The sequence below is a fragment of the Danio aesculapii genome, chromosome 12, assembly GCF_903798145.1.
Source record: "Danio aesculapii chromosome 12, fDanAes4.1, whole genome shotgun sequence".
NCBI classification, from domain to species: Eukaryota; Metazoa; Chordata; class Actinopteri; order Cypriniformes; family Danionidae; genus Danio; species Danio aesculapii.
The window spans coordinates 37,540,273-37,559,164 of NC_079446.1; the positions used below are offsets into that span (position 1 = coordinate 37,540,273).

The window sequence follows — 18,892 nt, forward strand, 5'->3', positions numbered from 1 at the left end:
ACAATGTTATTTTGATGTCCAATAACGACATAAAATGACGTTGGTATTTTGTTGATTTTAGGTTGTGTTGGAAAGTCACCAAAATCCAGCGTCGAGCCAACATCTTAAACTAACGTCTTATTGACATCAAATACTGACATTTAGGCTCGAAGGGTGGGGTAAGGTGAAGGGCCAAAGGGTAGAATTGAGATTTGTCAGGTATGGCAACTAAGATCCAACATCTGATAGACGTCATATTAATAACATCCACACAACTTCAAGCTGTAACATCATTAGACATTGATATATTGTTGTTTTTAGGTTGTGTTGGAAAGTGAGCAACGTTGGACATTGATGTCGGCCTGATGTTGGGTTCTGACATCAACTCAATTTTCAATTCCAAACAAAATGCACCATCCCACAACGTTGGGGGACAATGTCAATCTGATGTCATGTTGACATCCTGTGCCTGCTGGGTATAGGCAGGTTGGATTAGGGTTGGAGCTAAACTCTGCAGGACACTGGACCTCCAGGACAGAGTTTGCCCATGCCTGTGACTAGTGCAGTCATTTGAAAGTCTAGGGATGTCCTGTGTGAGACTAGTGATGTTCTGTGGCTGCAGATGTGCTGAAGTTTTTCTATGTTTCTCACTTACTACTCATTTTTGACCGTTGATACCTTCAGAAATGATGGATGTAACCTTTTTTCTTGCTACAATCTTTGCTTTTCTTCAATTTTGATCACGGTTTTCCACAAAATAGAGTGTGTTTGTTGAAGTGTCTTGGTTAATTTGTTGGTTAATAAACTAGCATGCTATAGCCACAACTAAAATCCCATCAAATTTTGAGCAACGATTAGATTATTACTGAAATAAATCAAACGTCCATAAATTGTTCTCTAATTCTGAATGTTTAGTATGAGTGAAATACATAAGTACTGCTAAAATTAATGCTCTAACACTGTTACTGATGCAACTTGTAGCTTGCAAAGAGAGTCATTTTCACTGTAGAATACAGTATCTGTACATTAAGTGAACGAATAGGCTACATTCAATTATGCATGCAGACAGATTTGCATAAACACACCTGCAATCCCCCGTTACAATTACAACTCCTGATTATAATTCCACGCTCGCTCTGCCCGAACAGCTGAGGCCTCCTCTGGATCTGTGTCATACAACATTGAAAAAGAGAAAAGTCAAAATCAAAGCCGTCGTCATGGCAACTGCCGTTCCTGCCCACCAAAACGAACTCCCCACCCCCCATAGGTTCCACTGATCGATATGATATTGTGAGGGAGGAACTAACCCAAAACAACCAGTAACCTACATACTAGTTATGCGCCATAGTCTATATGCCACATACAGGGAGCCAACAGACCATCCATTATCCACTAAAGAGGAGGAGGAGGTGGAAACTGAAGAAAGACGATCAAATTAAGGAAGAGTTGAAGGTTGAGAAGAGATAAAAATAGAATAGAAATATAGAATAGAGTCAGGAAAGAGAGGAAGAGATTCACATTGGAGGAGAAAAGATGGCTTGTGTTAGGAAGAATGAGCTTGTCTTCGTTTACCTGTTCTTCTTGATGTTGGTCGCCGGGTCTCTTTTGCGACCTGTTCAAGGAGGTAAGATGACTCTTTTTGTATTTTTTTTCAGGTGATGAAATAAATCTTTAAAGAAGTCTATAATTTAAAAAATTTGCATGTTAAGAGACTGGTTTTGAAGAGATAATTTACCCAGAAGGGAAAATTCAGTCACAATTAACTGACTGTCCACTTTTTCCAAGCCAATTTGAGATATTTTAAAGAATGCTGAAAATTTGTAGCCAATGACTTCCATTTTTTTTTTTTTTACAATGGATGTCAGTGTCTACTAGTCTCCAGCATTCTCTTTAAAAAATCTTCTTTTGTGTTCAAAACAACAGCAGAACACTTATAAGGAAAATTCAGTCACGGTTTTACTGACTGTCCACTTTTTCCAAGCCAGTTTGAGTTTTTTAATACAAAAGGAGATATTTTGAAGAATGCTAAAAATTTGTAGCCATTGACTTCCATAATATTTTTTTCTACAATGGACGTCAATGCCTATTATCTCCAACATTCATCAAAATATCTTGTTTTGTGTTCAAAATAACAACAGAAAACAGATGAGGAAAATTCAGTCACAATTTACTGACTGTGCACTTTTTCCAAGCCAGTTCGGATTTTTGAACACAAAAGGAGATATTTTGAAGAATGCAGAAAATTTGTAGCAATTGACTTCCATTCTATTTTTTTCTACAATGGATGTCAATGCCTACTAGTCTCCAACATTCTTCAAAATATCTTCTTTTGTTTCCAACAACAACAACAACAACAACAACAACAAAGATTTAAATGCAACTTGAGGATAAATAATTTCATTTTCATTTTGAACTGTGCATATTATATGCATTACAATATATATTACATATTATATTTTTATTTTGACCTTAAAGCAACACAAAGCAATACAAAAAGCAACAGCAACTTTAAAGACAAAAAAGAAAGGGCAAACAAAACAAAAAACAAGACAAACAAGACTTACAAGCAAAACCAAGACAAAAGACAGGGGAAAAAAAGATTTTAAAAGCATTGTTACATCAGTTCCTTCAGTTTTATACATAGTTTAACAAAAGCCCCTCTCACACAGCGATATCAGTAAATATCCGGAAAATTACCAGAACGACTTTACCGGTATTTTCAAAAAGGGCCTGTTCGCACATGATCCCTTTCCAGAAAATGTGTGCATAGGCATATCTGTCAAACTCTAGGGGAAAAGGGATAAGGGTTACCCAAAAATAAAGAGATAAAAAATAAACACATTTCCCAAATTACTCAATCTGTTTCATTGTAATTAATGTTTTTTTTATGAATATTCTTTACAAATGAAACTATTATAAAGAAAATGAATCAAGCTATCAAATCTCATTAACCTTTTCTTCACTGTATAATTTAAATATTCTGATTAAAGAGCAGCAAATGTCTTCTCATTTTAGATTTTTTTTAGATAAAATCTCTCATTTAGATTTTTCGTTTGATTACATTAAATAACAGAGGTGTCACTTTAAAACTGCACAGATCTATAATTAAAGCATTCGATTGCTTTCCTCAATTTTTATGCTCATTTAAGACAAAATTTGTTGTGTTTGAAAGAAAACCCACCGAGATCGACATGTTTAGATATTATTATTATTATTATTATTATTATTATTATTATTATTATTATTATTATTATTATTATTATTATTATTATTATTATTTGGTAACACTTTATTTTGATGGTTCATTTGAGTATTAGTAGACTGTCTACTTAATGTCTGCTGATACTGCTCCTTCAGCAGACATTTAACTGACTATAAGAAACTTTGCAAGTACATGTCAACTTCCACTAACCCTAACCCTAACCTAACAGTCTACTTATAATCTAATGAAAATTAGTTGACATGTAGCATTGTAACTTAAATTCAACAAACAGACCAATAAAATAAAGTGTGACCTTATTATTATTATTATTATTATTATTATTATTATTATTATTATTATTATTATGTGTGTATGTCTGTTCAAACACGCACCCAAAACCCAGAGCTTCCACTTTTGCTCCGCTTCAAATGACGTGTACAGAATCCATTTGGGAAACAGCGTCACTATGTAGTGCGTCTGACAGTCACACACCGCTACATGAACTGACTGTTTTGAGGATTGTATAGGAGGGGTGACTGCACCTGTAATGGAAAGCAAGGATATCCCGCCGTATTTATATTTATTTAAAATTGTTTTCATGCCCAAATAAAATAAAAGCACAGAATAGAGTCACATTTAAGAGCAAGGGGTGTCCCCTGGTGGTTCGGCTGTATGGGTTGCAAATAAAGAGGATCTTTGATGTTTATTGCCACCCTTCAGAGAAAGATTAAAAATACAGGAGTAATACAAGAAAATACCTTTACAGGATGATAGCAGGATAGAATGTAAAGTACGGGAGAATCCCGGGAAAAACGGGAGGCTTGACAGGTGCATAGGCAATATGGTGATCTTGCAAACAATGTTGAACTGTGCATTTTTATATGAAGATGGACTTCTTTAATACTTAAAAACTTAACATATTTAATAATATTTCATGTTCTAGCATGAAAAATAATGTCCATTATTATGTTTTTTTTTCTATCAAAGTCAGTGATTTACTTAATTGTGTCCAGTAAAAGACAATTATATTGTTTTAATCTGATGAACATTTCAATCATCATTATGCTTTTCCTTTGATTTCTGTCATTATGTTGTATTTCGCTATGGACCTGTTTTATGAATCATAATGGCAATTGCTTTAAGTGGCAACTAGTAATAGGAAACCAGGGCACTATAAATGGTTGGTTCACACGCACACACAGCACCAAAGCAAACAAATGCATGCACAATGATGGCATTTCCTAGAACTCTGCAATGACACCCAGTCCAGTTTTCAAGGAAATGCTCAACGGAAGTTGGATGATCATGACAATGCAGATTGACTTGACAGACACATTCAGTTTTAAAACACATGTTCCCTTCTGGGCAAGCAGAAAAGATGAGACTGATACTGTATGTACTTTAACTTGATCTATGTTAGAGGAAACACTAAAAAACAGTATAAAATTAATAGGCTTTACATTAACAGTGGTGTAAAGTAACAAATTACAAATACTCAAATTACTGTAATTGAGTAGTTTTTCTCAGGAATTGTAATTTATTAAGTAGTTTTAAAATGTGTACTTTTACTTTCCCTTGAGTACATTTTTAGTGCTGTATCGGTACTTTTACTCCACTATTTTCCTTCAACCTGCAGTCACTTTATTTCTTGTCTTTGGGGATTGGCTAAAGTAGATTAATCAGTCCTGCACATAGAAAATAAATTGCATCATGCTGAACAACCGCATGACATGGCGCTTCATAAATGCAACAAAAAGTGAGCAAGAAGATGTCTAAAATCTTTTCACGCAATGATCGAGTCACTAATGAGAAGATGGATTTTTACTAAAGGAGGACTGAAACCACCAAATGCCCTTAAACAATTACTAATGCACTACAGAATGTTACGAGTACACATCTGTACACAAATTGAGCCATTCACATCGTAATACTCAACATTCACTACTCTTGAGTACTTTTAAAAGGTTTACTTTTTACTTTTACTTTAAGTAATATTTACAACAGATACTTTTACTCTACTTGCTCTACATTTTTGGGCATGAAATGGCACTTTTACTTGAATATGTTTTTTCAGTACTCTTTCCACCACTGCACATAAATATAGGACAACATGCCAGATTTTTACAGACTTTTTTTATGGACAAGCTGCACACTGAAAATGGTGACAAAAATGATTTAAGATAAGATCATTTTACAGCCTATAGCTGTTAAAAATAAACTAATAATAAAACAAAAGGCTTTAGATCAGATGAATAAGAAACTAATCATATACAGGAGATGCTTGAGGACAAAAACCTGATTAATTTCTTGAAATACAACATATGAATGATGCCTTTAGGTGTGGTAAGTGTAAAAAATGACTAATTTCAACAGTAAAAAAATAAAAAAATGCTACAGTAAAAAAAATCTTAACCTTAACAGTAAGTTTCCAGTGAATAACCATAAAAATAACTTTCCCAGAGTTTATGTTACATCTAATACTTAGTTATTGCATTCATTTAATTTTACGTGTGTTACCATGATGGTGTTTGTGTGAATGACACTGAGCGTTTCTCTGCTTCTGGGAAATGTTTGTGATGAGTTTTGATTGATAATATGGGTTTCTCATCACCACCTGCTTATGAATGTGTTTTTGTCTGTGTAACAAAGATGATGTGTAGATGTTAGTATTTCAAAACACTTGTGTATTTTACCATTAATTAAGGAAATGTTGTAGTTTGCCGTATAGGTTTCTACTGTATTTTACTGTATATAAACACAGCTGACATTTTTTACCGTAAATTTTATGTAATTGTTTTTTGTACAGTACACTCTCAGAAATAAAGGTACGCAATCTGTCGATCTGTCACACAAATTTGTACCTTAAAGGTCCATATTAATAAGGGTATATATTAGTACCTAAAAAGTACAAAAGTGTCCCCCCTAAATTTTTTAGGTACTAATATATATGTTTAAGATACCAATATGGACCCTTTAAGTACAAATGTGTACTTTTTGAAAAGGTACCACCCCAGTGACAGCTCGCGTACCTTTATTTCTGAGAGTGTAGAATAACTTACTCATGTTCATTGAATTATTACAAAGTAATTACAAATAACTCAACAGCCTGCCAATAATTATTCATGACCACATTGACTTTTGAGAAAAAATTTCTAGACATCAACAAACCATTAACTATGACTTTGCCTCAATAAACACCTAATTTGCTGCTTAGTAATGGTTATTATGGTAGTAGGAAATTCAGTAGGATTAGAGATGTAGAATAAAATCATGCAGATTATTATAAGTATACTAATAAACTTCCAATATCTTAATAATAGGCTGGTAATAAACTTGTTAATAGTGATAATTGTTACTTAAACTAAAGTGTTACCATTATTCCATACACTGTAAATAATGCTGGGTTCCACATTCATGTTGTCCCAACACAAATCCATTAAGTTAGCTTAATAATTTTTACAAATTTGAGTGTGTTGATCATAAAACATTTAATTTGTCCCCCAAAACGTAATAATTGTGTTGATTCATAGATTTATTCATTTTCCTTCGGCGTAGTCTCTGATTTATCAGGGATTAGCACAGCAGAATGAACCGCCAACTATTCCGGCATATGTTGGTCAATGGACAATCCTAAAGCGTGCAATAGTTTTCATATAATGCACAGCTAACCGCATTGCAGTTCCATGATTTCTTCAGTAATTTCTAGTAATTCAGCAACCTGTCGTCAGTTAATCCTGACATATTGTATTACTGAATATCAGCAGATTTTAAGCATGTTTTCCCCTTGTTTTACAGGATTGAGGGCAGAAGGACTGGTTGATGGCTCCGCAGAAGTGATCAGTCACTCTCAGGGTCTGGTTGCTCGGCTGGAGGGTCTCCTCTTGCTGGGGAATAACAGTGACATTTCCCTGCGTGTGGAGACAGTGGATGCGGATGAGGTGAAGGTGATCCAAGCCCACACGCTGGTGCTTTCAATGCAGAGCCGAGTGTTTGAGGAGATGCTGAGAAAGCGCAACAGCAGCACACTTGTGTTGCAGGAAACGGCTGAATGCACTGCTGTGTTTGACAAGTTCATCAGGTGAGAAGCACTGATAAGGGAAAGATGATTGGTTTTTGTTTTTATATATGAGTTAAAGATAAGGCATCCCATTTTTTGGACTGCTTCAAATTAATTTACAGTTTTTATTTATTTATTATGCTTTTTTGTGGAACACAAATGGGGAATACTTCAGTTGCTGTTGTTACTATTGAACGGTACACATTTTGTTTCACATTACATTCACATTTGAACATTTCTGGGTTTGAGTTTAAATAAAATTAAACAATAAAATAAACGTATTAATAAAACAACTAAAATTGTATGTACTGAGCACATTCTTTCAAAAGGTGTTTCAGTAAAATAAAATGTAATAAATGTAGGCACTGATCACGCTCTGTTTAGGTTTCAGTAAAATAAAGTCAAAGTATTGGGCGGATCACTTTAAAATGAAATGAAATCAAATTAAATTAAATGAAATTAAATTAAATTGGTTGGAAGGGCATCTTCTGCGTAAAACATGTGCTGGTTTCCATAAAATAAAATGTCATAAATATAGGCACTGAGCACATTCTCTTTAGGTTTTAGTAAAATAAAATCAAAGTATTGGGCAAATTGCTTATAAAATAAAATAAAATAAAATAAAATAAAATAAAATAAAATAAAATAAAATAAAATAAAATAAAATAAATAAAATAAAATAAAATAAAATAAAATAAAATAAAATAAAATAAAATATGAACTGAATGAACCTTATTCAGCATATGATTTTTTTATGCAGCGAATGCACTTCCAGCTGCATACCATTACTGGAAAACATCCAAACACTCCCATTCACACACTATGGACAATTTAGCTTACCCAATTCACCTATAGTCTTTGGAATTGTGGGGGAAACGTGAACACGTGGAGAACATGCAAACTCCACACAGAAATGCCAACTGACCCAGCCGAGGCTCGAACCAATGACCATATTGCTGTGAGGCGACAGCGCTACCCACTGCACCACCGCATCGCATTATCTTTTGTCTCAATTATTTTTTTAAAATAAATTTCAAATAAAAAAAATTTACTTTTTCTTCTAAACTTTCTTTTATTAAATATTAATAAAACAACTAAAATGTACTGAGCTCATTCCTTCAACAAGTGTTTCAGTAAAATAAAATGTCATAAATATATTGAGCATGTTCTGTTTAGGTTTCAGTTAAATAAAGTCAACGTATTAGGCGAATTGCTTTAAAATTAAATTAAATTAAATTAAATTAAATTAAATTAAATTAAATTAAATTAAATTAAATTAAATTAAATTAAATTAAATTAAATTAAATTAAATTAAATTAAATTAAAAAGTTCTGACCACATTATCTTTTGTTTTAATGATTTTTTTTATACTTTTCAAAAAACAAATGACTTTTTCTGCTAAACTGTCTTTATGAAATATTAATAAAACAAAAAATTTACTAAGCACATTCTTTCAATACGTTTCAATAAAATTAAATGTAATAAAATAAAATAATAAATATATAAAATAAAAAGTTCTGACCACATTTGTCTCAATAAAAGAAAATTTTAATACATTTCAAATTTAAAAAAATACTTTTTTAAATATTAATAAAAGAAATTAATAAAACAACTAAAAATGTACTAAGCACATTCTTTCAATATGTGTTTCAGTAAAATAAAATAACATTTTTATAAATGTAAGCATTGAGTGCATTTGGTTTCAGTTAAATGAAATCAAAGTATTGCTTTAAAATTACTCTCTGTTCTAAAACACTCTCTGTATTAATTAAAATTAAAAAGCATGCATGTGAGGTGAGTGGGATGTTCCTGATGAATTTTATAAAACTTTCTACCCACAGCAAATAGTACATTTTAAGGGCAAAACTCCTGTAGTTCTTTACCATCCCAACATGTAAGCCTAAAACATGTTTGGACATGACAGCTTTTGAGAACATTCCCATCCCACACGTGTAACACTCTCTCTAATGGCCATCAGTGGAACTGCAGCAGGTTAAACCTTGACAGCATAACAGTGATTTACAAATGGACTCTCTGCTCTTATATAAAACAGCTTTATCATGATAAGAGCTAAACCGGGTATAGTTACAGTGATGGAGAGTGGCTAACATGTGGAGACAAGAGCATTTATTTTGTTTGGGCTTTGATTTCCTTTATGATGATCCAAAAGATAAGACGACAGAGATACAATCAGTTATTTTTAAAGGGAAAATGAGGCAAATTAATGTTGCAGACAGCATGAAAGAATTTAAATGCAAAAATAAAAACATAAAGGCTAACTCAATACCCGTTGTTTTATGTTTATATATTTAGAAGAGTAAAAAGCATATTATTTATTCAGGTAACAACGTGGTTTGGTTCACAGATGTTACATCTGAGAGAGCCTGTAAAATATACATTACAGTGTACTCAACAATATTGGCTTACTTTCAATTCATGAGAAGAAAAATGAATTGAATGCACACACCCCAGAGGAGGAGGAATAATAATTTGAATTGGAATGACAGAACAAGGAATTGTACCACAGCTAAAAAAAGTACCGCAGCATTCTGAAAACTTCCGCAAACACCACCACAATGTTTTATGTAAATGTATTAGATTATTATAATAAGAATATCTGTTGGAAAAATTTATCTAAAACTTTTATAAAATGGTATTTACTGATCTTTGTTTTTATGTTAGATTGTTTTATTTTTATTGTCTTATGTTGCACTGGGATATTATAGCCAAAGAAACACTGTATGAGTCATTGATTTTTACTTCAAGCCATTAGAATATAGGGTGAAGATTATGTTTTATTAAGATATTTTGTTAATTTCTTTCTGTAAGTCTATCGAAACATAATTTTTGTTTAGTAAAATGCATTCCCAAACATGGATTTGGACAGTCGTTATAACTCGATTAAATGGGCGTTATTAGTGGTCATCAGCTGATATATGGGCCAGTAGGGGCCTTTTGCGCCTACTAGTATAGTAGGTTATCATCCATCCACATGGTTAATCAACTATAGATCACTTATGGCTGCGGCCGGAAGTTAACGAGAATTATTTATATTACTTATTAAATTTCACATTAATTGTATTTTATTAACATCTCTAACCCTAAACCCAACCATCACAGTAATGTAAAAACAGATCTGGATCTGGAGTCTTCTCTATTAGTATAGCTGATTAACCATGCGGATGGATGATAACAGCCTTCTAAACCTACTAGTAGGCGCAGAAGGCCCCTAATGGCCCATATTTATCAGCTGATAACCACTGATAACGCCCATTTAATCTAGTGATAACATTCAAAGCGGATGGATTTGGAACAGCTTTAAATGTGATTTTTCTCTGGTTTTTTAAACCCTCAGATTCCTGATTTTCACAGTTGTTTTTCTGCCAGATATTGTCCCCTAACAAACAATAAATAAATGAAAACTTATTTATTCAACTTTCAGATAATTTCTAAATCTCATGTTCCAAAAAACCTACCCTTCCGACTGGTTTTGTGGCCTATAGGGTCACAAATAGCCATGGGCCAGTGTTCTGTCGATTTGTCCTACCTTGTCAGATTGTCCTGCCTCCCATTCAAATAGTAGATAGCACATTTTGATGATGGTAGATCCTACCCATCAGATTTTGCTACCAGTGTAAATTTTAATGTGTAGTAGTGTGATACGAAGCTGTAATATTGCCCTAACCTACCTAATCCCTAACCCCAACCTCAGAACCATTCAAATAAAGTGTTGGTAGCATAATCTGATGCGTAGAATAAAATGTCAGGACACCGGAAAAAGATTCTGATGAAATGATAACCTTGGATAAAAAGATTGTGGTTTTGTGATTAATGCTGTAAAATTGTTTTTTTGAAATGTCTGGGTAAAAAACTATTTCCCTCCCCTATCAAACACAAAATAGTTTGGAACAGTAAACCTAAATACTTACTTATTTACTTATGTACTCCCAGGGCCATTAATATCGAAGTTGATATTTAGCCTTACCATATTGTTGTTTGGTAACATCTAGTTTTTTTTATGAGGTGGGTTGTTGGCCCAGTGCTCAACCCCCAACTTGGAGGACCAGGACATACATGCATACACTACAAGCTTACCCAATTCACCTAAATAGGCTAAATATTTCAAATAAATCTTTGACTTCTGCTGTCTTCATTTCTTTACAACTTGAAAAGGCATATATATATATATAGCTGCTCTGTTTATTTCCCCCACACCCCCCCCCCTGTTTCTGTTTAAAGGAGAGAAGATTTTTTCAACACATTTCTAAACATAATAGTTTTAATAACTCATTTTTAATAACTGATTTATTTTATCGTTGCCATGATGACAGTAAATATTATTTTACTAGATATATTTCAAGAAACTTCTATACAGCTTAAGGTGACATTTAAAGGCTTAACTAGGTTAATTAGGTTACCTAGGCAGGTTAGGGTAATCAGGCAAGTTATTGTATAATGATGGTTTGTTCTGTAGACTATTGAAAAAATATATAGCTTAAAGGGGCTAATAATTTTGACCTTAAAATTGGTTATAAAAAATTAAAAGCTGCTTCTTTTCTAGCTGAAATAAAACAAACAAGACTTTCTCCAGAAGAAAAAAATATTATCAGACATACTGTGAAAATTTCTTTGCTCTGTTAAACAGAAATAAAAAGAAAGAAAAAAATATATATAAATATATATGTGGTATAAAGTAAGTCACTTGTGTGTATAGGATATATGAAGTTGTATAAGCCATTTGTTTTTAATTATTTGTTGAAATGTAGGCTGACCAGTAGCTTTTGATGTGGATGGGACTTTGCTGCTGGAGATACTGTTGCCCTAAAAAAATTAATGCAAGGCTTTATTTTTAATTTTTTAAGCTTAGATTGTGTGCGGTGGGTAGCAATATCTTGCTTGTTTTCCACTGAGCTAAAGTCTTATTTGCTATGGAATCACAGTCTGGTTTGGAAATCTGTCTGTTCAATTGAAAAATAAATTGGTTCATATTCAAAATCAGTGAAAAATCATAGGGATAGAACCATACGAGTCCATACAGACTCTATATTAACAGAAGAGAAATAAATATTAGTGCTGATTCCAAACATCCTCTTTCAGTGCATAGGGAAAGGTATAACAGACAATTTAAGCAATTTTAAGTCCCGGCTGGGCCAGTTGGCATTTCTGTGTGGAGTTTGCATGTTCTCCCCATGTTGGTGTTGGTTTCCTTGTTGGTTTCCTCCAGGTGCTCCGGTTTCCCCCACAGTCCAAAGACATGAGCTATAGGTGAATTGGATGAACTTAATTGGCTTTAGTGTATGAGTGTGTGTGTGAATGTGAGAGTGTGTGGGTGTTTGTGGGCTGGTAGGGCTGCGTAAAACATGTGCTGGAATAGTTGGTGGTTCATTCCGCTTAATTTTAATCAGAGATTAAGCAGAAGGAAAAAGAATGAATGAATGAACTTTTCCAAACTGCAGTAAACCTTGATACTGGTTATCGTCCCATGCCTAGTCACAGATGTTAAATTCCTGTACAATAACATGTTTAACAAACTCCTGTTCTTCTGTTCTTCAGATATCTCTACTGCGGTGAGCTCTCCTTACAGTTAGACCAGGCCACGCCACTGCACAGTCTGGCCACCAAATACGCCATCTCTGGCCTCCAGGAAGGACTGACCCAGTACATGAGCCAAAACCTGGCCAGTGACTCTCCCACCGGACACGTGGTGGGCTGGTATGAGTACGCCACAAAAGTGGGCGACATGATACTGAAAGACAACTGCCTTCAATTTCTGTCCTGGAATCTGTCGTCAGTTCTTCAGAGTCCAGAATGGCCATCGGTTAGCATCGAATTGCTAATGACGCTCCTACAGCGGTCCGATTTAGTCTTGAAACACGAACTGGAATTGTTTGAGGCGCTCGAAACGTGGCTCACTCAAAACAACCCAGACAGCCTGACAGCAGAAAACGCCCTTCGTCTAGTGCGCTACGCCATGATTCCTCCACGTGAGCTTTTTCGCTTGCAACGCCAGTCACCAATCATGACGCGCTACCACGAATCTGTCCGTGACCTCCTCTACATATCCTACCAATTCCATTCAGCTTCTCCACTTCAACTGGCAAAGTTTTTCGACATGAATTGCAGCCTCTTTGTGCCCCGCAATTACCTCTCATCCATGTGGGGCTCTCAGTGGATCATAAACAACCCGGCACGGGATGACCGCAGCACTAGTTTCCAAACTCAACTGGGTCCCAGTGGGTTTGACTCTAGTAAGCGGGTCACATGGAATGCCCTGTTTTCGCCCCGTTGGCTCCCCCTTAGCATGCGGCCCATGTATACTGAACAGGGGGCAATGCAGCCACCGCGGCCAGATGGAGGAAGTGGCATCGCCCGGCCAAGAATCATCATCACTCCTGCGACTTCCAGCGCTGACTTTGCAGGTGTGAATTTCCAGAAGACTGTGCTCGTCTTGACAAGGCAGAAGGGCAAGCTTGTGGTGCGGCATATCCTCGGTTTCCACCAAAGCACAGAGGAGGTCGGGGACTTTCTGGCTGACGCTGACCTGCAGTTTCGCACATCCGAGTATGTGGTGGATGGATCGCTTTACTTGCACATCATCGTGAAGCCAATCTACCAGACTCTCATAACCACCAAGAAATAATGTAACATCAGTGCTGTAGTAGGCCCCGATATTATTACAGCGAAGCTAGGAATAAAAAAAGTTTGAAATGTCTGAGTAGTAAATATGCTGTTGGGAGTGGCGTTTAGGTGAATATGTAAATATTTCCTGTCAATTACAGTACAAACATGTTAAAATAATATCGGTGAGGAAACAGCATCATCCGCTAAAAGCAATTTGGATGTTTTCACAAGCTCTGCAATTTGGCAGTAGACAAAAGAAGTCAAATCATATTTATTTACACCAAAATTTACACTGTAGATATTGACAAACTATAACAGTATTGCTTTTAATTTAAATTAAATGTAATTTTCCACTATAAACCAGGTCTTCAGTGTTTATGTTTTCAGAACGACAGCTGACCTTGATGGACTGGAGATCTACGTTCCCAGCGAACAATTTTGTGTAATAGACATCTAATAGACATCTAACTGTAAACAGCTTGGCTAAAACGAGGCTTTATATGTGTAGTCATTCATTTCTGTTTATTTGATGACTAGTCTAGTTTTGGCCTATTCTTAGACATCTATTTTCACTGCAGCCCAAATTTAGCCTTGTTTTAGCCAAGACGACTATGTTTAGACATCTATTAGACATCTATTAGACATCTTTTAAAAAACAAAAAAAATGCTTGCTGGGTTGCTGATGGTTTCAGTTGCAACCAATATCAAACACACCTGCCTGTAATTAACTAGTGCTGATTAGCTCCAAATGAATGGGCTCAGGTGTGTTTATCAAGTTTGGAGCTGAAATCTGCAGGAAGGTAGATCTCCAGGAACAGCGTTGAGCACCCCTTAGAAAAAATTGAACTGGGGAAGATTTTAAGGGCGGAGACTCAGAGACAGACACCAACCTTATTGCATCATCACCATGGACCATAGGTCTCAAACTCAATTCCTGGAGGGCCGCAGCTCTGCACAGTTCTGCTCCAACCCTAATCAAACACAGCTGATCCAAATAACCGAGGTGTTCAAAAGAGTCATGAACACCTTCATTAGTTGGATCAGCTGTGTTTGATCAGGGTTGGAGCAAAACTGTGCAGAGTTGCGGCCCTCCAGAAATTGAGTTTGAGACTTAAACTGCGGTCACACTAGAGTTTGAGCTTGCAAAATTTTGTAGTATGGCACTACGAAAAGGGGCAGGATTAAACAAGATAAGTAGACATTGAAAAAAGTGAGTGATTGGTCCATATTTTAAATTTCTGTCCAGAGAGGTCATGTTTTGATCCTTGATTGGTCTCACGCAGTCAAGTGATGCGATTTCGTAGGTCAGAGTTCACCGAGCTTGAACTTTGCAATGCAGCGAACTGAGAAACTTGTCACACGAGCTTGCATTTCCGGTCTGACGCATTCGCGTGCGTATGAATGGAAGTCAAGGGGAAGAAAAGTCCAGTGTGACTGCAGTTTTGTGCCATGGACCAATGGTAAATTGAACTTTTCTAGTAGCAAGCTGTTTCAACTCTCGAAATTATAGCCTTTGAATTAACTCTATATTTATTTTTATTTGCCCTGACCTTTTTTGTCTTATCAATTTGACTTTCATTATCACTAGAGGTATATCTGGGCCTTAATAAAGTCTCAAATGTTCTTGTAATGATTTATAAGGAGTTTAAAAAGTGTCAAAAATGTAACACAGTATATGCAGTATATTTCATATGCATGAAATTAGAGAAGAACAGACTGAAATTTAAGTAGCGGATGTTAAAATGAAAATAAGTGACTGTAATAACAGCTTGGAGAAATCTGCTTCGTGTTCCCCAAAGAAAAGGAAATATAATCTTTTGACACCATTTGTACCCAAATGTAACTCATATCACACGCATTTTTAAATTTGATTAGGCAGAAGCCCTTTTTATGAAAATATGAGGTGAATGAGAAAGTGCACATGATCTAAACTAGATCTCTGTTTTCAGCATATTTTAAGTAATATAATTACTCCTTTAAAACTAAAAACAGTTATGCCAGAATAACATCATTATTCTAAATATTACAATTTAATGTGGTAAATTTTAAGTGTTTCAAGGTGCTACTGTAAATATAAGAAAAAAATGTCCGTTAATGTGCAGCTTAAGTGTTGTTATACATATTCTTTGTTAGCTGTTTTCTGTATTATCTGTGTCCACACTAATACATTTTTAGACCAGTTACCTTGCATGTTGGTTTACTGTATGTATAATTAGTGTTCACTCTCCTGTACAAACCCTGCAATAAAATATTCTGTGCTTCCACAAAAATTGAGTATATTGATTATGAGGGGAATATGATTTATATACATGAGTGCTGATATTATAGAACAGGGGTGCCAAAACTTTTTCTCATGAAGGGCCAAAAACCAAACTTGATTAAGGTTGGCGTGCCAAAGGTAACCATACCAAACTGTTTTACATTAAATTTTCCATTGTAAAAACCTAAATTATTAATATTTAAAATTATATTATTATTATTATTTTTACATTTTACAATGAACTTACAATAAAAACATCAACAATCCTATTTAGAAACCGTCTTGTGCATTGTTTACTATCCATCAAGTTACAGTATTTACATTTTAACATTAAAAAAATGGATTCATTCAGAGTATTAAACTTAAACATTTAATTTCAGCTTGCTTTTTTTGTAGCTCAACAATTAAACAAACAAACAAAAGAGTTATGTTCAATTAAAATGAATGATCTCTGTTTTGCCTCATTTGCCCTAACCCTCCCCATCATTCTCCCTCTCTTCTCAGATGGGGTGGCGGGCCAAATCAAAGGTTACCATGGGCCAACTTTGGCCCACGAGCTCCAGTTTGGACATCTCTGTTATCGAATATTGCACAGGTTGCCAATCAGATTCAGGCTCCAGATAAAGCTGTTATATACACACAGAAATATTTTTTATTATAGTCAATATTTTTTTACTTTAAAAAATCTTATATTGTTGTGATTACCGTCTTCTAGGCTCAAAGATGGAACCATTTTGAAAGGTAAAAAACACACAGTTACTGCTAGGCAGTTTTGAGGAAAACATGACACTGCGGGGTTAGCTGTAACAGGGTGTAACAATTAAGCCACACGCTATTGGACACCAATTAAACAAACAAAATGATTTTTGAATTGTGAGTGTATTGTTGAGAACGTTTTAAATAAAAATGTTTTTTAATTAATAATTTTTTAATTGTAATAATGAAAATAAATGCATTGTATAATAATGGATAATAAGGCAAATAAATCCAAATGTGATCATCCAGTAGGTAAATAAACATACTGTGCTGTGTAGAATAAAAAAATAGCTAGTGAGGAAATACACAATTTAAAGTAAACTGAATTTAAATTAATTGTGTGAAATCTGTCTTTTAAGCGTGTGTTACAACTAACCCTCTGTCTGTTACAACTTGCCCCATTTTCTTAAATAGTAGCATTTTTACACCAGGCACTTTTGGCAATACTGCACAGAAACTATAGATCTAATATAGTTCTAATAACTGATTTATTTTCTCTTTGCCATGATGACAGTAAATAATATTTTACTCGATTTTTTCAAGACACTTCTATACAGCTTAAAGTGACATTTAAAGACTTAACTAGGTTAATTATGTAAACTAGGCAGGTTAGGGTAATTAGCAAGTTATTGTATAACAATGGTTTGTTCTGTAGACAGTCTAAAAAAATTACTTAAAGGGGCTAATAACTTTGACCTTAAATGGTTAATAAATTTTTTTTAACTGCTTTTATTCTAGCCGAAATAAAACAAAAAAAAGAGTTTCTCAAGAAGAAAAAATATTATCAGACATACAGTACGGTGAAAATTTCCTTGCTTTGTTAAACATCATTTGGGAAATATTTAAAAAAGAAAAAAAATTTAAAGGGGGGCTAATAATTCGGACTTCAGCTTTATGTGTGTGTGTGTATATATATATATATATATATATATATATATATATATATATATATATATATATATATATATATATATATATATATATATATACACAGAAGACCCACCCCTCACTGACAAAGGTCCAGAATACATGAGCTTTGTCAAATTTTGACTGCTATGCCATCATGGTGAAAATAACCTATCTTAAAAGGCTTTGAGTCCAAGCGGGATCCTCTATTTGCCGTCACTTCGGTGTGACTTCTGCTAATCAGTTTTGGCCAATGCTAACATATATTTTTCACGAGTCCAACATCCATTCTTCACTACTGTCTTGTTTTTAAATGGAGAAAACATTAAAACATTATACAAAGGACTTTTATTCTAAATCATGCACCTTATTCTTAAAACAAAAAATTACCAATAAAAAGGTGTGAAGCATCAAAAGTGGCTCATATTAAAATTAATTTGAATGCTATTTTGGCTAAAATAGTCAAAAAGTGTGGTTAAGATGACCATCTGACAAGCTAATTCAGAATGGTGATTAAAATGTCACTAAAATGCAGTTTTAATATTTAATAATTCAATAAAAAATGAGGCGTATAATTGCAAAAAGGTCCACTTTTTGAGAAAAAAGGACCACCTCTTTTACTAAGAAAGAAATGAACCTCACAAAATGTATACAGCCAGTTGGTTAATTATTTTTATTAGTATTTTTAATTATTAAAACATAAAAAGTTTGTGTAAACAGAGTATAGTTTTGAAAATTTTTAACTGATTAAAACTGTTTAAACTGATTAATGATTAAAAATGATTAAACTGTTTTTTATAGGAGTTTTTCCACACCAAAGTGCCTACTTCTTCCAGCCTTCTAAAATGATAGTGGAACTGAAACACATAATCAGAATAGGAACAACTGCTGTATCATTTTGACCATCTGAATCGACATGTATTTAGTTTCATTATTACAAGACTACAAATATCGCGGACGACACTTGAAGGATGAAGTAATTCATCTTTAATTTCCTCAAGCAACTTCCACCACGCTCATCTTCTGCTAGCCTGAAACAGCAGCAGCATTAGCATCAGGCCTGCTCCTCCTTTTTTTCCCCGGCGCACAGCAATTACGTGCAAACTACCAG

General features: G+C 34.3%; 1 protein-coding gene across 1 annotated transcript; it reads left to right on the forward strand.

The window, feature by feature from the left end:
• The first annotated feature begins 1,512 nt into the window (after positions 1-1,512).
• btbd17a (BTB (POZ) domain containing 17a) lies at positions 1,513-13,974 on the forward strand. Its single transcript, XM_056469012.1, has 3 exons — positions 1,513-1,603; positions 6,977-7,259; positions 12,792-13,974. The coding sequence occupies exons 1-3, from the start codon at positions 1,513-1,515 to the stop codon at positions 13,876-13,878; spliced, it is 1,461 nt and encodes a 486-aa protein (XP_056324987.1). The 3' UTR covers positions 13,879-13,974.
• Positions 13,975-18,892: the final 4,918 nt, after the last annotated feature.

Excerpts from the sequence above, each read along its gene's own strand:
- btbd17a (XM_056469012.1), top strand. The coding sequence starts at position 1,513 with ATGGCTTGTGTTAGGAAGAATGAGCTTGTCTTCGTTTACCTGTTCTTC. Across the intron at positions 1,604-6,976 it reads TTTGCGACCTGTTCAAGGAG|GATTGAGGGCAGAAGGACTG; the intron begins GTAAGATGACTC and ends CTTGTTTTACAG. Across the intron at positions 7,260-12,791 it reads GTGTTTGACAAGTTCATCAG|ATATCTCTACTGCGGTGAGC; the intron begins GTGAGAAGCACT and ends TCTGTTCTTCAG.